The sequence below is a fragment of the Chiloscyllium plagiosum genome, unplaced genomic scaffold (genome assembly GCF_037043375.1).
Source record: "Chiloscyllium plagiosum isolate Xiang-an unplaced genomic scaffold, Cpla_swu_hap1 HiC_scaffold_27, whole genome shotgun sequence".
Lineage (NCBI taxonomy): Eukaryota > Metazoa > Chordata > Chondrichthyes > Orectolobiformes > Hemiscylliidae > Chiloscyllium > Chiloscyllium plagiosum.
This window is the reverse complement of record NW_028270165.1, coordinates 44,821,599-44,846,562: the sequence shown is the minus strand read 5'-3', so window position 1 is coordinate 44,846,562 and position 24,964 is coordinate 44,821,599. Positions and strand designations below refer to the sequence as shown.

Sequence of the window (24,964 nt, the reverse complement as noted above, 5' to 3'; positions counted from 1 at the left end):
ATAGGAACATCTTCCCCATGTGCACTTTGTCCAGGCCATTCAGAATTCTGTCTGTTTCAATTAGATCTCCACCTCCCCCGAGTGTGGGCCTGTTAATCAGCATGAACCACACCCTTCAGGATGAGTTACAGCAGGAATTAGGTTCAGCAAAGTCAGAACGGAGGGAGTGTGTGTGGGATGGAGATTCTCAGCTTTTAGGGGATGAGAGAGGAAATAAAGTTCAATATAAATTAGAATTGATCGGATGGGCTGATGGGCCGAGGAATGGCAACATGAGTTTAATTTAGATAAATGTGAGGTGTTACATTTTGAAAGGCAAATCAGGGCACGACTTACATAGTTAATGGGGAGTGTTGCTAAACAAAGTGTCCTTGCAGGTTCATAATTCCTTGAAAGTGGAATTGCAGGGAGACAGGATTGTGAAGAAGGCATTTGGTACGCTTTTCTTTATTGGTCAGAGCATTGAGTACAGGGGTTGGGAGGTCATGTTAGGCCACTTTTGGAAAACTGTGTGCAATTCCAGTTGCCCTCCTCTGGAAGAACGTTGTGAAACCTAAAAGGGTTCAGAAAAGATTTACAAAGATGTAGACAGTGTTGGAGGGTTTGAGTGATAGGAAGATGCTGAATACGCCAGGGATAATTTCCCTGTAGCATTAGAGGCTGATGGGTGACCTTACAGAAGTTTATAAGGGATATGGATAGGTTGGATAGCCAAAATCCTTTCCCCATGGTAGGCAACTTCAAACCTAGAGGGCATAGGATTCACGTGAAAAGGGAAAGATTTAAAACGGACCTGAGGGGCAACTTTTTCACACAGAGAGTAGTGCATGTTTGGAATGAGCTGCCAGAGGAAGTGGTGGAGGTTGCTACAATTACATTTAAAAGGCATCTGGATGGATATGTAAATAAGAAGGATTTAGAGGGTACAGGCCAAATGCTGGCAAATGGAATTAGATGAGTTTAGGATATCTGGTCGGCATGGATGAGTTGGACCGAAGGCTCTGTTTCTGTGCTGTATGACTTTAATCATCTTGTGTGAAAGCAGAAGTGTTGTTGTGAAGATTGGACTTTCAGAGCAGCTTTCAAAGATGTTTTGCCTTTACTGGAAGCAGAAGAAGTGACAATGAAATATTTCATTGGTGAGACAGCAACTGAGTACGTGAGTACGTCTAGGATTTTGGTGGAAAGTAGGAATTCATTGCACTGTGGGGGTGAAGTGCTTTAAGGCTTCCCAGCAGTAAGGAAGGTGTGCTGATTGGCGTGCCCAGTGAAGGGTTAGGTGGAAGTTTGAGTTAAACAGCTCATTTCTGCCAGCCTCCAACATTGTATTTCCAATGTTGTCCATCAGAAGGAGCGGTGAATCAGTAACTGGTATTGTTAGAAGCCTTACGATTTTCAGTACTGCAGGAATGGCATTGTTTCATCAGCATTGTAAACGTTACTGGCAGCAGAGGGAGGTGTGGGCTGTATTTACTAGAAACAATTAAACATTTAAATAACGTACATACGAGAGGGCAGGGTGGGATTTGTCTTTCGATTTGCAGAAGGTGGGAGATTCTGGGAGCTGTGATCTGAGGCAAACACAACTGTGGTAAATCATAGAAGCCCTACAGTGTGGAAGCTGGCTATTCATTCCATTAAGTCCATTCTGACCCCTCCGAAGAGCATCCTGCTCATACACCCCTCGCGCCTCCACCCCTTAGGGAATCAAGAGTTTGAGATAACACAAGTAAGAAGAGCTGAGATGATGGATAGATCAGCCACGATCTTAATAAATGGTGATGCAGGCTCAACAGGCCAAACGGCCTACTCCTACTTCTATTACTATGAAACAATAACCCTGCATTTCCCATTGGCTAACCCACCTAACCTGTACATCCCTGGGCACTATGGGCAATTTAGCATGGCCAATCCAAATCAAGGTTGGTAAGCAATGTAGTGATGTGGAAAATGGACATCAGAGAAAAATAGAAAGGAACAAGGAGAATAAACGTACCAGCAATTAAAACTGGATTCAAAAGATTACAAACAATAAAACTAAAAGCTCAGTATCTGAATGTGTGCTTGTTATGAAGGGTTAGAGGTACTGTACCTTGAAGGGGTAGAGGTACTGTACCTTGAAGGGGTAGAGGTACTGTACCTTGAAGGGAGTTAAAAAGCTGAGCAGAACAAAGTGTTCTAAACAAGATGAGAATGTAATATTTGGTCAACACAAATAGAGCAACTGGGTTGCCATGAGGCACAAACAAATTCAAATTTGGCCAATCAGTTTAAATTTTGCCCCAAAATACCAAAGTCCAATCAAGTTTGAATTATGTATTTTGATAATATTAACACCAATAAAATGATCCAATGTTTTGGATTATAAAACCAGGCATTTTTGTGAGTTTTAATACTCTGTGTTGGACATAAAGAGTAAAGTTGTTAATTCTTACTTTAAATATTTACCTCTGGGATAGTACTTTGCCTCTCAAACTTTTACATATTACTGCGTGGGGTGAATCATTTCTGTGTTGCTGGTTTAATTTAGCAGAGGGGGTTACTCCGTGTCGTAATAGCGCTGCAACGTAACAAAAGTGAATAAATTGACTGCACACATTGAAGAGAATAATTATGATCTGGGACTCCTTACAGAGACATAGCTTCAGGATGACAAGGATTGGATCCTAAATATTGAGGGGAGATGTGGCATGCAAGTCGAATGAGAAGCTAGGTAAAAGTAGCGGTTTGACGCTGCTAATCAAAGCACTGATCACAGGGTAGTCTGGTGTCAGCTCGGATTTCAGGTCCTGGTTTCTTTGTCCTCTATTGATCTCCCTGTTCCCACACAGTTGTTGTCCGTTCTCAGCTCTGCTTCATTTCTGCTGAAGCTTTAACCTCCTTTGACACCTTCCGGAACAATCAAAGTCCAACCCACAATCTCCCAGCCTGTCAACCATCCAGACACAGAGTATCATACCAGAAAATATAACAAAAAAGGCGAAAAGTTAGAATTAAATAGGTGCTTGTGTCTGTTCATTGGCAAGTAACCTAGAAATAGGGGTCTGCCAGGATTCTTATAGTGCCCTATTGAAAAATTGTCTCTCCCTTACATCTAAGTATTAGTACCCAGCTACGATTTATAACAATATTTACATCAACAGAAATAAAGCATCTGTTATGCAATAGACATAGAGATATACAGTATGGAACTAGACTTTTACTCTCTCTTGTGTGTGTGTGTGTGCGCGCGCGTGTGTGTGTCCGAGGTCTATGGGGTGGAATTTGTATTTTCAGATACCATCTATTTTGCTCAAAAAATGCACAATCTGCAGGCAGATAATACATGGAATATTGTATAAATTCCACTTTGGAAATAGAACGCGTCTGACTCAAAACCTGGGATACAGACAGACTCTGGCCTCACACCTTTAATGCATTGTCTGAGCTAAGTTGTCATCTTTTCTTATAAAGCCTTAAGTTATCTCGAGTAGGTGTCTTATAAGAAGTTCTGGGGTTTACATATTAATGACACCAGCAACTCATTCTAAAGATGAAAGACTTTACAATCCAGGTTTCTTCAATGTATCATTTCAGTGGCATGACTCTGTCATGTTTTGCTGTAAACTCAGTGTCTTATGATCTTATACTCCACAACCACCTGATGAAGGAGCAGTGCTCCGAAAGCTAGTGCTTCCAAATAAACCTGTTGGACTGGCGTCATGTGATTTTTAGCTTTGCCCAGGTTAGGGTGGATTGGCCCTGCTAAATTACCCATGGTGCTCAGGGTTTTGCAGGTGTGGGAGAATTGTAAGAAGCGATTTGATTCCACCTTCTCGTGACTGTCTGTGTGAACTTTGGTATGTTCTCCCCCTTCTGTCTGCGCAGGTTACCTCTGGGTGCTCCGGTTTCCTTCCACAGTCCAAGGATCTGCAGTTTCGGATGGATCGGCTGTGCTAAAGTGTCCAGGGATGTGCAGGTTAGAGTGGGTTAGCCATGGGGAACTGCAGGGCTGTAGAGTAAGTTGATGAGTCTGGGTGGGATGCTGTGTGGAAGGTCGGTGTGAATTTGATAGGTGAAATGGCCTGCAGGGATTATATAAGTCTTCTCCTTTTGCCATATGTGTATTGAGAAATGACCTGCTGTGGGAGGAGTAGGCTCCAGTTCATGGGACACTGCCCCAGTCCTGGGGAAGGTGGGAATTGTGCTGTCTCTCTCCCCACCCACCGCCCCCATCCATTCTCTCTCACCCCGCAACTCTCTGCCCCCCATTTTCTCTCTCTCCCCCTCATTCTCTTCCTCCACCCTTTGACCCCCGAGTCTTTCCTTTCCGCCTCCACCACCGTCTGCTCCCCCCAGTCTCTCAATGGCCCCCACACTCTGTCACCCTATCCATTCTGTATCTCTTTCAACTCCCATTAAACTTTCTCATGTCTCGAGCTCTGTTTGATCGCTGTATCAAGCTCTTAGAAGAGAGAGAGAGAGAGAATGGTTGGTGAGGAAACTGCCTGGGAGATGGGGGTGCACGAGAAATGGCTGATCTTTCAAATTGAGAGTAACTGAAATAATATATTCAGAAACAGCATTAAAGTTTGAACGCATGTTCAATTTTATATGAAGACAAAGCTGCAGCCATCTTTCTCAAACTTGCTTTGAACTATGTGCAGTTGAGGACAGGCTGTTCGGGGTGAATGAGGCTTTTGCTCGAAATGTCAATTTTCCCGAAATGTCAATTTTCCTGCTCCTCAGATGTTGCCTGACCTGCTGTGCTTTTCCAGCACCACATTCTTGACTCAAATCTCCAGCATCTGCAGTACTCACTTTCTCCTGTTAGGGGTGAATGGCCGATTCCTAGTCTTGAAAAATTGGTTCTGTTAGAAGGTGTCGAGGTGTATTCTACCTTCAAGAGAGTTGAAAAGCGAGCAGAACCACTTGACGTAGCACCAAGCGTTCTGAACAAGGTAACAATTTAACATTTGGTCGAACAGCTCAGTAGCTGGGTTGCCTGGAGACAAAAACATACTCAATTTTGGCCAATCGATTTAAATCTTGCCCCAAAATACTGAATTCCAATCAAGTTTGAATTTAGTATTTTGAGAATATTGGTTAGCACTGCTGCCTCACACCACCAGGGTCGATTCCAGCCTTGGGTGACTGACTGTGTGGAGTTTGCACATTCTCCCCGTGTCTGCTTGGGTTTCCTCTGGGTGCTCCAGTTTCCTCCCACAGTCCAAAGATGTGCAGGTCAGGTGAAGTGACTATGCTATATTGCCCATAGTGTTAGGTGCATTCGTCAGAGGGGAATGGGTCTGGGTGGGTTACTGTTTGGAGTGTCAGTGTGGACTGGTTGGACCGAAGGGCCTGGTTCCGCACTGAAGGGAATTTAATCCAATCTAATAGTAACACCAATGAAACGATTTGATGCTTTGGAGTACAAAATCAAAACAAAAAGTTGAACAGTTACAGGAGAACTGCCAAAAGACCAACAAATGTAGGCTGCTAGTGAGAACTCTGAGAGTACCTGTCCAGAGAAGGAGTCTGCACAGAGAAAAAACATCGACACCGACCTGGAGAGCAAATCTACAGAGGAAGGTACAAAGAGAAGATTTAACAGCTGGCTGGGTTTGAAGTTTGAATCTTTCGGTAAATCTTAATCAGGGGTTTTTATTGGACTGGTATCATATAGGGGAAGGTAGAAGATAGGTTAGAGACAGGAGTTGTAAATAGTTGTTAATTAATTATTCTCCGTTAGACTTTAATAAATAAAGTTGTTAATTTTTACTTTAAATACTGACCTTTGGGAATAGTTTCTTGGTTCTTGAATTTTCAGATGACTGCATGGGTTAAACCTTCTCTATGTTGCTGGTTTAAATTAGGTAGGGGAGGTTGCACCCAATGTTTTAAAATTTGAGGGCTTTCGTCCGAGATTTGAACTGGTTTAGACAGATTTGAATAGATTTGGCGGTACGAAAAATCCCAGCAGATTTAAACACTTGCAAGTTAGTGTCCTAGATCATTAAATAAAACTTTAAATAGTGACTTTTAGAAACAGTTCCTTACCTCTTGAATTTTCACATTACCACATGGGGTAAATCTTTTTTGGGTTTAAATTAGTTGGGGGGGGGGGTGCAGTCCGTGTCATAACAATTCTGACTATGTAGAAACAGTAGTGGAGCGTGGAAACAAACTGTTTGTTCCGTGCCTGTCGAATATCCTAAATTAATCTAGGCCCATTTGCCAGCTCCTGGCCCATATCCCTCCAAACCTTCCTGTTCATATACCCATCCAGATGCCTTTTGAATATTGTAATTGTACCAGCCTCCACCACTTCCTCTGGGAGCTCATTCAATCCACGCACCACCCGCTGCGTAAAATAGTTGCCCTTTAGGTCCCTTTTAGTCCTTTCCCCTCTCACCCTAATATAAATCAATTGCTGCTTTTTCTGAACAGGCTCAGTGGCTGGCATTGCTGCCTTATAGCGCTGGGGACCCAGGTTTGATCCCAGTTTCGGGCAACTGTCTGAGTGGAGTTTGCACCTTCTCCCCATGTCTGCGTGGGATTCCTTTGGTGCTCCGGTTTCTCCCCACAATCCAAAGATGTGCAGGTTTGGAGAGGGCACTTAAGGGGAATTAACTTTCACACTTTTTTTCTACTCCTTAGGTCCCTTTTAAATCTTTCCCCTCTCACCTTCAACCTTTGCCCTCCAGTTTGGGAGTCCCCTACCCTGAGGAAAAGATGAGTCGTCAAATAAAATGTGGAGCTGCAGGATAAATATAAAATGTTGCTCCAGCCTTTCTTGTCTCCGAGTGTCATTTGGGCACAAAACCTGTCGGTAACACCAGCAACATCACAGAGCATCTTGCGCATGCTCCTCGGTGACAACACACACTGCGAATGGTCGCCGGTGTCAGCAAAACCTGTGCGTGCTCCTGGTTGTCCGCGGAAACTGCGCGTGATCTTCTTTTGTTGGGCCAATCGGAAGCCCTGGAGGACCGGAAGGAGCGTGGTCCTCCTAATCAGAGACACCCCTATTGTGTGTGTGTCTCTCTCTCTTAATCTCAATTTATGGAGGGGAGAGATTCTGGAAAAGTTGGGCCAGGTCTGTGTCTCAGTTGTCAAACTCATGGAAAATGCAGTACCACGATGTGAAGTGATAGCATTCCCTGTGGGCGGGGAAGCAGAAAGGAGATGCATTGTTTAAATGGTGATATATTGGGATGTGGAGAAAGTGAGGACCGCAAATGTTGGAGATCAGAGTCAAAAAGTGTGGTGCTCGAAAAGTACAGCAGATGAGGCAGCATCCGAGGAGCAGGAGAGTCAGCGTTACAGGCACGAGCTCTTCATCAGGAATGTGTATAAAGGGGCCTCAGCGTCCTTCCATACCAGTCAATGCCAGTTGTGAGATAGGTGCAGCAAGCAATGAGCAAAGCAGGTGTTATCTTAGGAAGAGGAATTGAGATCAGAAGTGGGGATGTCTTCCTGCAGTTATGGGATCATTGAATATATTCAAGGCTGAGTTCATCTGATTTTGGAACAACAAAGAAGTGGATGTTTATGCGGGAAGGCAAGGAAATAGTTTTCAGACCATTGCAGAACAATTACCGAGTCAAACAGCACAGAAACAGTCCCTTCAGTCTAACTACTCCATGCTATGTTCTCAAACTAATCTAATCCCATCTGCCAGTGTTTGGCCTATATCCCTCAGTCACAAAGCTGGTCCTTTTTACTAAAAGCTGGTCCTTTTTACTAAAAGCTGGTCCTTTTACTAAAAGCTGGTCATTCTTCTCAAGGATGCTGTGTCCTTGGTTTTTTTTTCCAGAGGGGTGGTAAAAAAAACCCGGGCTCCGAAGTGACTGGTTTAGTACAGAGATGAAAAACAGCATTGGGAGGCATTTTTGGTTATATGTGAACAGATGAGACTTGAGGCCAAAGCTTTTATGTTTTAGAAGTGACCTGTACAATGAAAGGGGAGTGGTCAGTCCTGAAAGCTGACGTCTCGTTTGGGTGAGTGAAGCAGTGGACTATGTGGAGAAAGGCTGCTAACACTGTCTCCTTCTGCCCTTCTAACTTCAACTGTAAGCCTCTGTTTCAGTTTTACTTTGTTTAAGGGTTTTTTTTTGGTACTGTTGTGTACCAGCATTGCGAAGAGTGTTAAGAGTTTCTCCACAGCTTGTACTGTACTTCATAAAGTTTGGTTGTTCACAGAAGTTGGCGTATTGCAGTGTAAGAAGCTCAAGCAAAAGAACTTAACAAAGGAACCTCAGGGATAAGTCTTTCATGCAGAAAGTGGCGTGTTTAAGGAAAGAGCTGTCAGAGAAAGTGGTGGGTGCTGGTACAATTATGCCATTAAAAGGCATCTGGATGGGTATACGATTAGGAAGGGTTTAGACGATATGGGCCAAATGCTGGCAAATTGGCCGAGATTAGGTTAGGTTATCTCGTTGGCACGCATGAATTAGACCGAAGGGTCTGTTTCCGTGCTATCACTCTGGCTTGCCACTAACATTTGCCACATCTATATGTACAGTTTCTGTCTGGTGTCAGTGTCAATGCCTTGATATCTCATTCTTAACTGGACTGGCAGTGCTTGGAATAGAATGCGGCAAAATGAGGGCAATTCACATAAAACATCCCCTTATGCACCGATAGTGGGAGAATGGGGATTCCAACCGGGGTTTACAGATGCCACTTTTAAACTCTGGAGATCCAGGGGTATCTCATGTTTAGGGGATCTATTTAAAGATGGGGTCCTGATGTCTTTTGAACAGCTGCGTCAGAAATTCGGATTACCTAATGAAGACCTCTTTCGATACTTCCAAATTCGAGATTATATACAGAAGAAGACCACGTTATCAGATAGTCTTTATAAATCAGATAGAGAATGTAGTGTCCTACGACCAGTGGGGGTATTTTCCGTCAGTACGATTTATCATTTACTACATGATAAAGTATCGGGAGATATGTATAATCTGCTTAAAACATGAGATCAGGATTTGGGACTAGAAATCTATAGAAACGTGGAATGATATTTGGGAAAATGCTAGAAGAATTACTATCTGTAACAGAACCCAGGCTATCCAGCTGAAGATACTTCATAGGGCCCATATAGCACCGGTTCGATTGGCAAAATTTAAGGCAGGAGCATCTCCAATGTGTCCTAAATGCAAAATAGAAGTGGGCACTCATGTACATTGCCTATAGACCTGTCATAAGATCCGTAGATATTGGACTAAAGTAGCAAGTACCCTGACAGAAATTTTAGGAACGGAAATTAAAGTGGACCCTGTATCTCTCCTCTTTGGCTTTTCAAACCTTCCCTCCCTGGACACGTACGGGAAGAGACTATTTTCTATTCTTTCTTTCGTGCAAGGAAAAATATTTTGGTGAACTGGGCGGCTGAGGGCCACCCTGGACTTTCAAATTGGCACAGATTAATTATGGAATGTATTCCCCTTGACTTCCTTACAAATATTGTGCACCGAAAGACCGAATTATTTTATAAAATATGGCAGCCCTTCTTGAATTACATAAATACAGATATTTTGGCTATCCTAACAAGGGCTTTTATTTAATTGAGATTACAAACCTGGCTGGTCCGGGGCCCCTCGGGGGACGAATCCCGCACGAATACGGGTTTTATTATATCTGATGCTAACACATCCCGAGCATGTAAGAGACTTAAATATACACTCTGGTTAGTTGTAGGTTAGATTAGTAGATAGTTGAGTTTTGTTTGATTTTTTTCTTTTTCGTTTTTTTTCTGTTTTTTGTTAAATTTTGGCTATTGTATATTTGAGTTAATTGTATATCAATGTTTATATCTGAGGGTTTTGTTTATTTTTGTAAACTTGTTAAAATGTTAAATTTCTAATAAAAATATCTATAAAAAAAACTGGATTGGCAGTGATGACTTTTGTAATCTTTTCTTACAGACTATCTGAAGACAGAAGTTTCAAGTTAACAGATAAAGGGCTTATGTCCAAAATGTTGATTCTCCTGCTTCTCTGATGCTGCTTGCTGTGCTGTGCTTTTCCAGCGATGCAGTTTTTGACTCTGACTCTCCAGCGTCTCCAGTCCTCACTTTCACATCAATGTCTGATAGTTACTCAATCCATCAGGACCGCAACAATTTTCAACTATGATTCTGTGAGAAGGAGCAAAGCGTTCTTTTTGGTTCCAGTTTGAGTACGGTTGAAAGACCCTACTGTTGCAGCGCACTGAGTGTGGAGCCTGAAACAACTCTACTGCCTGGAAAGAAGAATTCATGGCAGGGTTGTACACGTGTGTGTGCAGCTGAAGCTTCGGCCATGGAGAAACCTGAGGAAACACGCCCTGTTGAGAAACCATGGAATTGTGGCGACTGCAGGAAGGGCTTCCATGTCCCACCTGTCCTGGCGGCTCATCAGTGCAATCACACTGGGAAGAGGCCGTTCTCCTGCCCCGAGCGGGCAAAGGGCTTTACTTGCTCCTGTGTCCTGCTGCCCCACCAGCATATACACACTGGTGAGAGGAAGTTTTACTGCTCCATGTGCGGGAAAGGATTCACTTGGGTGGACAACCTCCAGACCCACCAGCGAATCCATGCAGGGGAGAGGCTCTTCAGTTGCCACGAGTGCGGGAAAGCCTTCAGCAATTCCTCCAACCTGCTGACGCACCGGCGGGTCCACACGGGGGAGAGGCCATTCAGCTGCCCCGAATGTGGGAAGGCCTTCAGCGATTCCTCCAACCTGCTGAGGCACCGGCGGGTCCACACGGGGGTGAGGCCCTTCAGCTGCCCAGAGTGCGGGAAGGCCTTCAGCAATTCCTCCTCCCTGCTGGTCCATCAGCGGGTCCACACGGGGGAGCGGCCCTTTAGCTGCCCAGAGTGCGGGAAGGCCTTCAGCAATTCCTCCTCTCTGCTGACCCACCGGCGAATCCACACGGGGGAAAGGCCCTTCAGCTGCCCAGAGTGTGGGAAGGCCTTCAGCAAAACCTCCCACCTGCGGAGCCACCAGCGGGTCCACACGGGGGAGAGGCCCTTCAGCTGCCTAGAGTGTGGGAAGGCCTTCAGCAATTCCTCCAACCTGCTGGCCCATCAGCGGATCCACACGGGGGAGAGGCCCTTCAGCTGCCCAGAATGCGGGAAGGCCTTCAGTAAATCCTCCAACCTGCTGGCCCATCAGCGGGTCCACACGGGGGAGAGGCCCTTCAGCTGTCCAGTGTGCGGGAAGGCCTTCAGCAATTCCTCGGACCTGCTGAGACACCGGCAAATCCACATGAGGGAGAGGCCTTTCGCTTGCTCTGAGTGTGGTAAGGTCTTCAGCAATTCCTCTGACCTGCTGTCCCACCAGCGGGTCCACACCAGGGAAAAGCCATTCAGCTGCCCCGAGTGCGGGAAGGGGTTCACCCACTCCTCCAAACTGCTGGCCCATCAATGGGTCCACACTGGGGAGAGGCCGTTTGCCTGCCCTGACTGCAGGCGGAGGTTCTCATTGTCCTGCAACTTGCGGAGGCACCAGTGCATCCAACAATCAGATTCCACCAGTGACACTGCAGTGGGTCACCCCCAGGGCTGAACCTCCTGCCCATTCTGACAGTGGGTGTGGTGAGCTTTTGTGTTTTGTGCTGGACTCACCCCCACCAAGCCCACCTACATGGCTCAGGGGTGGCATGGTGACTCAGTGATTAGTATCACTGCCTCACGATGCTGACCTGGGTTCAATTCCACCCTTGGGGAGACAGTCTGTGTGTAGCTTTCACGTTGCACGCCCCACGTCTGTATGGGTTACCTCTGAGTGCTCTGGTTTCCTTCCCCTGGTCTAAAGGTGTGCAGGTTAGGATGAATTGGCCCATCTAAATTGTCCCATAGTGTTCAGGGATGTGTCGGTGTGGTGCATTAGTTGGGGTAAATGTAGAGGAATAGGGATAGGGGAATGGCTGGGTTACTCTGCGGAGGGCCAGTGTGGACTTGTTGGGCCAAAGGACCTGTTTCCATACTGTAGGGAATCTAATCTTTAAAAAAAAGAATTCCTCCAAGCAATCTTGATAAAATATGCCGAGTTGGACAAAGTATCCCATCAAGTTTGAGTTGAAGAAGTCTGAAGTCACACGACACCATGTTATAGTGCAACAAGTTTATTTGAAATCACAAGCTTTAGGAGCATTGCTCTTTCATGAGTACTGCCCCCTCATCACTTCATCTGGTGCCATGTGACTTCTGACCTTGTCCACCCCAATTCAACACCTGCACCTCCGCATCAGAGTTGACGAATGAGATTGGATTTTATTCGGCCTGATTGTGAGATGTTCCATTTGGAAACTCAAAACTGTCTGACCAACAAAGAGATGCAAATCATAGAGTCCTACAGCAGGAGACAGGCCCTTCGGCCCAACATGGTCCACACCGACCAAACTGTCCATCAACACTAAGCCCATTTCCCTGCACTTGGCCCATTTCCTTCCATACCTTTCCTATCCACGTATTTGCCCCAATGCCTTTTAAATGTTGTTAATGTACCCACCTCAACCACTTCCGCTGGCATCTCATTCCATATGTGTACCACCGTCTGCGTGAAAAGAAACGTTGCCCCTCACATTTCCTTTTATTCTTTTTCCTCTAACTTTAAACTGATGCCCTCCAGCCCTCACTTCCCCAACCCCGGGATAAAAGTCTGAGTGCATTCACCCTCTCACGATCTCTTCACTTCTTGAAGGGCCCCTCTCAGACTCTTAATGCTCTAAATAAAAATATCTTAGCTTGTCCAACCTCTCCCTTTTACACAGACCCTTGAATCCTGGTAACATCCTTGTATATGTCATCAGCATGCTTCCAAGTTTAATAACATATTTGTTATAGACACTGCCCTGTCTACCTATTTTGTTGGAAATATAGGAACTAATCCAAACTGGGTAATCTGGCTGATGGGGCAGGAAACCACTTCCTTTCTTGAGAGACAAGTCTCCTGGAGAGAACTGGCTGGCTGACTGATCTACTGACCCTCACAGTGTCCCACTGCCCTCAGTTATCTGGAGGGAGTCCACACATTTGCCTAAGGTGGTGCTTGAAACCTTTATCATCTTTGGGATGGATCCTCATTCATTCCGTGCTATGGAGTCATGCAGCCTGGAAACAGACCCTTCAGACCAACCAGTCCATGATCCCCAACTAAACTAGTGCCACCCATCTGCTCCTGGCCTGTATCCAGTATGTTAATACTTTTGTTCATTTGTTCACCGTGAGAGTTGGATAAATAAATTGCTGATTGTTGATTTTAAAGTGTTGGGGATTTATTCTTTTCACTAGAGCAGGTTACACCACTTTTCATGCTAATTTTACAGATTATTGGGCGACACGCTCCTCTGGGTGTTTCTCTTTGAGATAGGTGTGGCTGTCAGCCTTTGCTTTATAAAAGTATTGACGTAATGTAGTGCTGAATGCAATGGAGTCAACATGAATCCCAGCCTCTCACTGTGGTTGTGGGTGAATCGTCTTAATTTGGCTCTTAACTCAGAAACTGCACACAATTAACTGCTGAAACAATGATTAACACTTTATTGTATGGAGCAACCAAAAATAAAACTCCTCAAGTTTTCATTGGAGAAAAGAAGGTTTAGGGGTGACTTGATAGAGGTGTACAAGATGATTAGAGGTTTAGATAGGGTTGACCATGAGAACCTTTTTCCACGTATGGAGTCAGCTATTACAAGGGGGCATAGCTTTAAATTAAGGGGTGGTCGGTATAGGACAGATGTTAGGGGTAGATTCTTTACTCAGCGAGTAGTGAGTTCATGGAATGCCCTGCCAGTAGCAGTGGTGGATGCTCCCTCTTTATGGGCATTTAAGCAGGCATTGGATAGGCATATGGAGGATAGTGGGTTAGTGTAGGTTAGGTGGGCTTGGATCGGCGCAACATCGAGGGCCAAAGGGCCTGTACTGCGCTGTATTCTTCTATGTAACCAAGTTCAACCTCACTCACAACTTGGCTATCACCCAATTGATGGCAGAATTTAACTGAGTTTCCCCCAACAGTATCTGTCTCTGGAAGTGTCCAGGGATTCAGTGCAGCATTCTTCTTCCAAGTACTGCTGCTACATCATTCTGGTTGAATTCTGGTGGAGATTCCTCGCTTTCAAATCTGTGATGTGATGCTTCTTTAGATTCTAACACCACCTTCCCATACTTCTGGAGATCTCCGGTCTGTAGCTTACCTTCTTATCCTCGAGGTTTAGTGGTTTGTTTGATACAGCGTTTCCTGCAAAAAAACCCTTTACGTCAGGGCCTTCCTTCCACAGACAAACTTAATTGTCCTTTTATCATGAGCTTATTAAACACTTCGCTCATCTGTCCCAGGAAACATCTTGTTGTTTTGCGTCCTTCTTCCCAGGGATGGTTAACTACCAGAAATTAGGCCATTCAGCCTATTGAGTCTGCTCCACTATTCAATCGTGGCTGATACGTTTCTCAACCCAATTCTCCCTGTAACCCTTGATACTTAAGAATGATTGAGTCTGCTCCACCATTCAATGGGCTGAATGGCCTAATTTCTGCCTCCTGATGTAGCAGTTTCTCAGTGGCCCTTTTGTTTCTTGGTCCAGAAAGAGTTCCTGCTGATTCAGGGAGTTGCAAAGTTCTGCAGTTTACAGGACCACACCACATTCCCCTCTGCCTCCTCCTGAGATACTGGCAATTCCAAAGATCCCTTGGTATCCCTGAAAACAATCGAGGTGTCTGGAAATCTCTGCTGCTACTCTGGAACAGAAGGATTATGGGGAGAAAATTCAGAAATCTGATGTGAAAAGGGACTATGGAGTTCTACTCCAGGATTCTCTCAAGGTAAACTTACAGGTTGAGTCAGTAGTTGGGGAGGCAAATGCAATGATGGCATTTATTTTGATCAGACTTGAATATAAATGCAGGGATGTACTTCTGAGGCTCTGTAAGGCTCCGATCAGCCCACAATTAGAGTACTGTATGTAGATGTGGGCCCCATATCTCAGGAAGGATGTACTGGCCCTAGAACATGTTCAGAGGAGGTTCACAAGAATGGTCCAGGAATGAAAAATTTAACATATGAAGAACATTAGAGGACTCTAGGTTTATACTTCATGGAGTTCAGAAGGATGAGAGGGGATCTAATTGAAACCTACAAAATAATGAACGGTGTGGATGTTGGGAAGGTGTTTCCATTGGTAGGACAGACTAGAACCTGAGGGCTCAGCCTTCGCGTCAAGGGAAGACCCTTTAGAACAGAGGGAAGAGAGGCTCCTTCAGCCAGAGTGTGGTGAGTCTGTGGAATTCACTGCCACAGAAGGCTGCGGAGGCCAGGTTACTGAATATATTTAAGACGGAGATAGATAGGTTCGTGAGGATCAAGGGTTAAGGGAGAGAATGGGGTTGAGTGGCGAAGCAGACTCAATGGGCTGAATGGCCTAATTTCTGCTCCTATGGTCTTATGATATGCTGATGTGTGGAGGGATGAGAAGGGGGGGAAAAAGAGATGAAGAGAGAAAGACAGTTAAGGTGAAGCTCGATAGAGATGAAGGAAATATAAGAATTGTATGATAAATGGCAGAACACATAGGAGCACTGGCATACAGTGAGATCTGGGCATATAGATCCGTGGAAGTGGTAATGCAGGTGGGCACCGTGGTCAAGAAAGCACACAGCACACTTCCTTGAGTGTAAGAGTTACGTTACAGCTGTTTATTATGGCCACATTCAGAATATAGTGTGTAGTTCTGGTCACGGTGCTACTGGAAGGATGTGGGTGCTCTGGTAGAGGGTACAGACAAGGTTCACCAGGACATTGCCTAGTCTGGAGGGCTCTCGTTATGAGCAGAGGAGGCATAAACCTGGATTATTTTCTTTGGAAAAACAGAGGCTGAGAGGAGACCTCGACAAAATGCTGAGATACACAGATTGGCTGGACAGGGGTGGCATGGTAGCTCAGTGGTTCGCACTGACGCCTCACAGTGCCAGAGATCTGCGTTCGATTTTAGTCTCAGGCAACTATCTGTGTGGAGTTGGCACATTGTCCCTGCACCCCACCTCCCGTGTCTGTGTGGGCTTCCTCCGGGTGCTCGGGCTTCCTCCTACAATCCAAACTTGTATAGGTTAGGGTGGATTAGCGATGCTAAATTACCCATAGCGTCCAGGGAGAGGCAGGATAAGTTGGATTGTCTGTGTGTAAATTGCCCCAATGTTCAGGGATGTGTAAGTTCGGTGCATTAGTCAGGAGTAAATGTAGATAATGGGGGTAAGAAAACGAGTCTCTATGTGTTAATCTTTAGAGGGCCAGTGTTGACTTGTTGGGCTAAATGGTCTGTTTCCACACTGGAGGGATTCTCTGATAGTCAGAGGTGTTTTTTTCCCACCAAAGTAGAAAGTTCAACTAAAAGAGGTTCAAGGACTGTTTGGGGGGAAAGTGGTGGGGGTGGGGAATTTACACAGAGGGGTGGTGGGTTTCTGGAACGCACTGCCAGTGGAGGTAATGGAAGCAGGCACCTTAACAACGTTTAAGGTGTATCTTGATAGATGCATGAAGGGGAGGTGAATAGAGGAACAGAAGCCACACATGGGCAATAAATAGCAGGTCTAAGTAAGAATTAAGAAGTAGCACAGGCTTGAGGGGGTGTGTGTGCCTAAAGCAAGTGAGAAGGGCCTGTGACTGTGCTGTATTGTATTGATACAGCTTTCCCCCACTATTTGAAAGTAGAGTGTTCCTTTCATAAGCCGAAATGGCCTAAAGCGAAGAAGCAATTACCATGAATTAATTTATATTATGCCTTTCTTTGTAAAAGCGACAATCCTCTTCGGATTTCTTTCGGTTTGTGAGAACAGGTATTAATGTAGGTCTTTTGTTAAAGTGAAGTAGTGTAAAGTGAACTTTCGAAAAGTGGGGGATATCTTTATGCTGATGGAGGGGAGATGGGGGGGCAATGAAGAGGGGTGGATGTAGGCTCAGGTGCAGAATAATAAACACTGAGACACCAATTGAGCAGCCCAGACTGGCCCTGTGCTGGAGACTCAATGGGATAGAGACAAATGTATCTATTTCAGATATACCTGCAGTATGCTCCATCCAGGATAAAAAAAAAATGTCCTTCATCTGCTTCAGCATACAGGGCAGATGAGCAGTTTCTCCCCAATGTGGACCAGGAGGTGATGCGACTGAGTGAAGCCTTTCCTGTGCTGAATGTAGGTGAATGGCCGCTGCCCGGTATATAAATGCTGATGAATATCGGGCAGGCGGGGAAGGGAAACCGTTCCAACACTCCCTGCATTTTCATGATTTCTCCATGGTGCAGGTGTCCTCGTATTTCTCCAGGTTCAACAATCAGTTGAAACTCGCTCACACTTACAGCATAGGTGTGGTGTTACTGGTGAACCCTCTGATAATTGGAGAACTCTGTAAAACATGTTCCAGTCACTACTCTGGTGTGTGGGTATGTAAGACTCTGTGAGTTTCCAGTCACACTGACATTTAAAACCTAACAAAGCAGACAGACCTTCTCCCCTTTGTTTTCAAGGCCATCTATATCCAAGTCCTGGTGAATCAAGCGATTGTCAGACTTCGATGTGATGTTTGGTCTGAGATTTCTGCCTCCAAATTCTTCTCTTGTAATATTCCTGTGGAAAGAGATTGCAAAGGTCATCGCTGTCAGTCCACAATAGAAAATCAGAACACACATTTCTAGTTTCTGTGGATCATTGTTTCCTCTCTTAATACCCAAGATCTTTGTGCTGATCTATACGTAAATGTATACAGCAGGGTAATGTGGTGGATTGCATACTCCAGGAAGAGTTCACTCAAATTGCTGAATGGACATCTATCATGCGGTGTTGACGTTCTTACTGAAGATATACAATATGCTGCAGTGCAATATTATGAGCCCAGAAACAACTGCAAATCAGGCTTTTAGAGCCATAAACATTCCATCAAATATGTAACATATACCCCAGACTTATCTGTCTTATATTAACGCACGGTTGTCTTACAATTCCAGAAGACTCAGATTTAAGTTTTAAGTGTGACTTTTTGTAAAAGAAGCCGTCGTTTTGGACTCCTTCCATGCCATACTGACTCTATTACTGGAAATACATCCATACTACACCAGGATTCATTGATCGATGACGTGAGGTTTATCTTTACCTTCTTATAATTTTCTGTTGCATAAATGTTTCGACGAATGCCAACACTTTTCACCAGTCGTACAGTCAGAGACATAAAGCACAGAAACAGATCCTTCAATCTAACTTGTCCATGCCGACCGGATATCCAAAATTAGTCTAGTTCCATTTGCCATCACTTGGTCCATATCCCTCTAAACCCTTCCTTTGCATATAACCATCCAGATGCCTCCACCACTTCCTCCGCAGCTCATTCCATACACGCTTCACCCTCTGCAAAAAAAAGGTTGACTGCAAGGTCCCTTTTAAATTTTCCCCCTCTCGCCCTTAACCTATGCCCTCTAGTTCCGCACTCCCCCTATCCCAGGGAAAAGACCTTGATTATTCACCCCATCCACACTCAAGTTTTTATAAACCTCTTTAAAAAACACACATTCAGCCTGCGATGCTCGAGGGAAAACAGCCCCATCTTATTCAGCCTCTCCTTGTGGTTCAAACCCTCCTACCCTGGCAACAGCCTTGTGACTCTTCTCTGAATCCTTTCAAGTTTCACAACATCCTGCCTATAGGAGGGAGACCAGGATTGCACACAATATTTCAGAAGAAGCCGACTGAAACTGACTTTTGCAGAGTCTGCTCCCTGCTTGTATTCATACTGCCTCCCGTTGTTGCAAGTGAACAGTGCTTCCCCCTTTCTCTCTCCCTCCCAGGATAAGGAATGGAAAGGGGGAGACATTGCTTCATTCCCAGATTTTGCCCAGAAGAGCCCCCCTTTTGTCTGAATGCGCAAGTTGGACGGTGAGCTTCTGAAGCTACTGCTGCTCCTCTCTTTCTGAATGAAGGTTGAGCTTCACTCCAGACTGCAACTCCCTTTCTCTGTCCAAACATCTGTGAGCACAGCACATTTTTGTTGAAATAAGGCATATTTCCTGAATGTTACAATTAAAGGGGTGTCTTCCCCCCGATATTTCAAGGGATGGTAAGTCAGAGAAGGACCACGCCTTGTGTTGTGTGGCTCGTGTGACAGTTGCAACAGGATGTCCCAACTCCTATGCTCAATTCAAAGTTTGAGAGAAGATTTGTAGCTCGGGTGCTCATTGTTGTGGTTCTGTTCGCCGAGCTGGGAATGTTTGTTGCAGACGTTTCATCTCCTGTCCAGGTGATATCCTCAGTGCTTGGGAGCCTCTTGTGAAGCGCTTCTGTGATGTTTCCTCCAGCATTTATAGTGGTTTGTCTCTGCCGCTTCCGGTTGTCAGTTGCAACTGTCTGCTGCAGTGGCCGGTATATTGGGTCCAGGTCAATGTGTTTGTTGATAGAATCTGTGGATGAGTGCCATGCCAGAGAACAGCCAGGGAATTCCTAGAGGCATGGCCTCGAGGCATTTTTCCAGCACCACATTTTTCAACTCTGGATCTGGGACAAGGTGTGTGGTGTGGGGGGAGGGGAGGGGAAATAAGGAAACTGGTGAAATCTACATTGATCCTATGTAGTTGGTGGGTCCCAAGGCAGAAGACAAGATGTTCTTCCTCCAAGCGTCAGGTAGCTAGAGCTTGGAGGGGAAGGCACCAGAGTACTTGCGTGTCCTTGACGGATTGGGAGGGGGAGTTAAAGCGTTCAGCCACAAGGCGGTGGGGTCGTTTCGTTTTGGCGTCCCAGAGCTGTTCCCTGAAATGTTCTGCAAGTTGGCGTCCAGTCTCCCCAATGTGGCAGAGACCACATCGAGCGCAAGGGACATATAAATAAATCTTATAAACAAATTGTACAAATTTTAGCCTGCCAGGGTTATTTTCTTTAATTAAGTTAAAGAAAATTTTAATTAAATTGGGTGACGACATGAAACGGTTTGTTGGTCAGACTCAAATCATCATCCTCAAATGAGACAATGCCATTAATATCAGTGAACTGCTTTTTTTTTTAGAACCACAAGTTCTTGATTTATTTGCACAACTTATTGGTATTCACATCTGCACATTCAATGTCAAACTCTGACATCAGAAATGACATGACACCATTAATTTTTTTTTACAGTAATTCAACAAACAAATTAATAACACACAGTGAACACCAAGTCTCATTAATATGAAATTAAATTTGACCAAAAAAAAAGTAAAATCAAGATGAGAGATAACAAATGGGGGAAGGGCAGAAGGCAAGAAATGCAACATCATAGAAGGTGCTCCTCCAGGGAGTGTATTTTACCAACTACAACTGCTCAATATAAACAAACACTCTGACATGATCCTCCGGTTTTAATGTAAACCATAGCCCCATACAGTAGGTACCATTTAAATAAGTTAATAGATACAAGCCTTGAGCAAATCCAGCCTCCAGCCGGACCCCCCGCTTCTTGGAGCTCGGACCTTCCTCCAGCTCCGGGGGGTTGTTGAGCTCCTGGGCTCCGGCCGCCGCCGAAGAAGCCGCGGGCGCCGGCTCTCTCTCCTCCACCGCCGACATTTTTAATTTGTTTTCTCGTTCACCCGATAACTGTCACCTCCCCCTTCCCGGGCCCCGGGAATTATACAAAAATAAACAATAAACCCCACCGGGGACTGTCTCCTTTTCTTCACAACTTTTGTTTGAAAAGTTCTGGCTTTAATTTGAAATGTATTTTAAAGGTATTTTCTGAGGTAAACGATGCCTGTCTGCCCCCCTCCCTCCGTCAGAAACCGCCCGCTGAGTCGATGAGAAAACCGCAGCCTCGCGCCGCCATCTTTGTTTTTCTTCTTCATTCCATCTCCTCCTTCAGTGACGCGCGTCATTCGCGGCCCCTCCAATCAGAGCGCACCTTACTCCACCTGACCAATGGCGGCTGGCTTTGTGCGTCGTGTTGGTCCCACCCTCTGCAATATCTCTCTCCGATTAGTCGGTACCGACCACAAGCTTTGGGATTGGTGGAGAATTTCACAATCACGTCAGTGTATCCACCCTTTTCATTTCCGTTCATTCATTCAACAGCAGATGACCCAATTTACTGCAACGGGCTGTGGGGCTATTGTGGTAATGTCACATATTCAGGGGGAAGATGTGATTTTTAACGTTATCAACCAATTCAACTGTGGCACCTCCACATCCATTCATTCAACTGAAGAGGGCTCAATTTAGTGTAAAGGGCTCTGAGGGTATAATATTTGTATCCCATGTTGAGAAGAAACCTCTCCCCATTCATTCAATAGAAGAGGGCCTATTTGCTGCAGAGGTTTTTTTTCAGGCGCAGCGGTAGTGTCCCTATCTTCGAGCCCTGAAATCCCACTGCTATGAGGATGCGTAATAACAAATTTTTTAGTCATAAGTCACATGACACCAGGTTATAGTCCAGCAGGTTTGTTTGGAGGGGATCTTACAGAAATATATTAAATTATGAAAGAAATAGAAGTATGATGTTGCATTGGTAGGTGAGACTAGGATAAGAGCACATGGCCTCAAGATTAGAGGAAGCAGGTTTAAAACTGAACTGAGAAGAAACTTCTTCACCCAGAGGGTTGTTAATCTATGGAATTCCTTGCCCAGGGAAGGATTTGACATTACTTCAGCAATCACTAGAAGCAGGAGATACGTTTTTGAAAAATAAAAGAATTAAGGATATGGTGAAAACGCAGGTAAGTGCAGCATAGTCCACAAAAAGATTAGTCATGATCTTATTGAGTGGTGGAGCAGACTCGAAGGGCCGGGAGGCTGACTCTTGCTCCTAGTTCTTATGCTCTTATGTTGAAATCACAAGCTTTTGGAGTGTAGTCACTTCAGCAGATGAAGTCATGAAAAAACAAGTGCAGGAAAGAGAATTTAGATAAATGAAAGACAGAGCATCTCAACGGTCAATTACTTACTCCCATTCCTATTTCTGATGATCTTACTACACAGCAAGTTGTGTTTACCAAACATTAATTTTATTTCCATTGTTTAAAATCAAATATTTAAGATGAACAGTTTGTTTTTCCTCACTTGGACACACTGTGACCCACAACACTGTGAATATCATAAACCCGCTCATGAGATATCATAGGAACAATTCATAAACTAGATTTGTCACTGAGATACTAGAAAGGAGAAGAATTCCCAACATGTGCAGGATGCTAACGAAAAGTTAGCAACCTGAAATGGTAACAGGAGCAAGTGAACAATCCCAATCAGGAAACTCATATTCTGACATCCACTACAGTACCTTGCTTTCCTTTTCAGTTTAATGATCCATAATTGAATCTGACTCCAACACACTCTCTGGCAGGCAGTTCCAGAGGTCAAAGTATTTTCAATCATTAACGAAGTAAGTTTTGGATCCATCCCAAAGACATTGAACATAGAAAAATACAGTGCAGTACAGGCCCTTGGGCCCTCGATGTTGCGCCGAACCAAGCCCACCTAACCTACACTAGCCCACTATCCTCCATATGCCTATCCAATGCCCGTTTAAATGCCCATAAAGAGGGAGAGTCCACCACTGCTACTGGCAGGGCATTCCATGAACTCACGACTCGCTGAGTAAAGAGTCTACCCCTAACATCTGTCCTATACCTACCACCCCTTAATTTAAAGCTATGCCCCCTCGTAATAGCTGACTCCATACGTGGAAAAAGGTTCTCATGGTCAACCCTATCTAAACCCCTAAACATCTTGTACACCTCTATCAAGTCACTCCTAAACCTTCTTTTCTCCAATGAAAACAGCCCCAAGTGCCTCGGCCTTTCCTCATACGAACTTTCTACCATACCAGGCAACATCCTGGTAAACCTCCTTTGCACCCGTTCCAGTGCCTCCACATCCTTCCTATAGTATGGCGACCAAAACTGCACACAATACTCCAGATGCGGCCGCACCAGAGTCTTATACATCTGCAACATGACCTCAGGACTCCGGAACTCAATTCCTCTACCAATAAAAGCCAGTACGCCATATGCCTTCTTCACAGCACTATTTACCTGGATGGCAACTTTCAGAGATCTGTGTACATGGACACCAAGATCCCTCTGCTCATCCACACTACCAAGTATCCAACCATTAGCCCAGTACCCCATCTTCTTGTTACTCTTACCAAAGTGAATCACTTCACACTTACCTACATTGAACTCCATTTGCCACTTTTCTTCCCAGCTCTGCAGCTTATCGATATCCCGCTGTAACCTGCTACAGCCTTCCTCACTGTCAACAACTCCACCGACTTTCGTATCATCCGCAAACTTGCTCACCCAACCTTCTAGCCCCTCCTCCAGGTCATTTATAAAAATGACAAACAGCAATGGTCCCAAAACAGATCCTTGCGGAACACCGCTAGTAACTGCACTCCAAGATGAACCTTTTCCATCAACTACTACCCTCTGTCTTCTTCCAGCCAACCAATTCCTAATCCAAACCTCCAACTCACCCTCAATGCCATACCTCCGTATTTTTTGCAGTAGCCTAGCATGGGGAACCTTATCAAACGCCTTACTAAAATCCATATACACCACATCTACCGCTTTAGCCTCGTCCACCTCCTTATTCACCTTCTCAAAGAATTCAATAAGGTTTGTGAGGCACGACCTACACTTCCAGATGTTCATAAATCCTATCCCTTACAATTCTCTCTAAGACTTTTGCCCCGACAGAAGTGAGACTCGCCGGCCTATAGTTACTAGGGTTATCCCTACTCCCCTTCTTGAACAAGGGAACCACATTTGCTATCCTCCAGTCTTCTGGCACTATTCCTGTAGACACTGAGGACATAAAAATCAAGGCCAATGGCTCTGCAATCTCCTCCCTTGCTTCCCAGAGAATCCTAGGATAAATGCCATCAGGCCCAGGGGACTTATCTATTTTCACCCTTTCCAGGATTTCCAACACCTCTTTCCTACATACCTCAAAGCCATCCATTCTAATAAATTGTGACGCAGTATTCACATCGGCAATAATGTCCTGTTCCTGAGTGAATACTGACGAAAATATTCATTCAGTGTCTTCCCCAATCTCTTCAGCCTCCACACGCAACTTCCCACTACTATCCTTGACTGGACCTATTCCTACTCTAGTCATTCTTTTATTCCCGACATACCTATAGAAAGCCTTTGGGTTTTCCCTAATCCTACCAACTGAGAACTTTTCATGTCCCCTCCTTGCTGCTTTTAGCTCTCTCTTCAGATCCTTCCTGGCTACCTTATAACTATCAATCGCCCCAATTGAACCTTCACACCTCATCTTTACATAGGCTGCCCTCTTCCCTTTAACAAGGGATTCCAATTCCTTATTAAACCACGGTTCCCTCACACGACCCTTTCCTCTCTGCCTGACAGGTACATACTTATCAAGAACACTCAATAGTTGCTCCTTGAACAAGATCCACATATCAATTGCGCCCTTCCCTTGAAGCCTACTTTTCCAAGCCACGCATCCTAAGTCGTGCCTCACCATATCATAATTTCTCTGCCCTCAGCTATAACTCTTGCCCTGCAGTGCATACTTATCCCTCTCCATCACTAGAGTAAAAGTCACCGAATTGTGGTCACTGTCCCCAAAGTGCTCACCTACCTCCAATTCTAACACCTGGCCTGGTTCGTTACCCAGAACCAAATCCAGTATGGCCTCACCTCTTGTTGGCCTGTCTACATATTGTGTCAGGAAACCCTCCTGCACACATTGGACAAACACCGACCCATCTAACGAACTCGAGCTATAGCTTTCCCAGTCAATATCTGGAAAGTTAAAGTCCCCCATAACAATCACCCTATTACTTTCACTCTTCTCCTGAATCAATCCTTTCTTCTATGTCTCTAGGACTATTAGGAGGCCTGTAGAAAACTCCTAACAGGGTGACCTCACCTTTCCTATTCCTAACCTCAGCCCAAACTACCTCAGATGGCGAGTCTTCATCCATCGTCCTTTCCACCGCTGTAATACTATCTTTGACAA

At 44.9% G+C, this 24,964-nt stretch overlaps 1 protein-coding gene across 1 annotated transcript in view; it reads left to right on the top strand.

Moving 5' to 3' along the window:
- The first annotated feature begins 9,914 nt into the window (after window positions 1-9,914).
- LOC148143843 (uncharacterized) overlaps window positions 9,915-24,964 on the top strand; it is a 99,115-nt gene continuing 84,065 nt past the window's right edge. Inside the window, exon 1 of the mRNA XM_087975273.1 lies at window positions 9,915-11,531. Coding sequence (XP_087831399.1) covers window positions 10,287-11,531 — 1,245 coding nt within the window. The 5' untranslated portion in view covers window positions 9,915-10,286. The remainder of the gene's footprint in view (window positions 11,532-24,964) is intronic.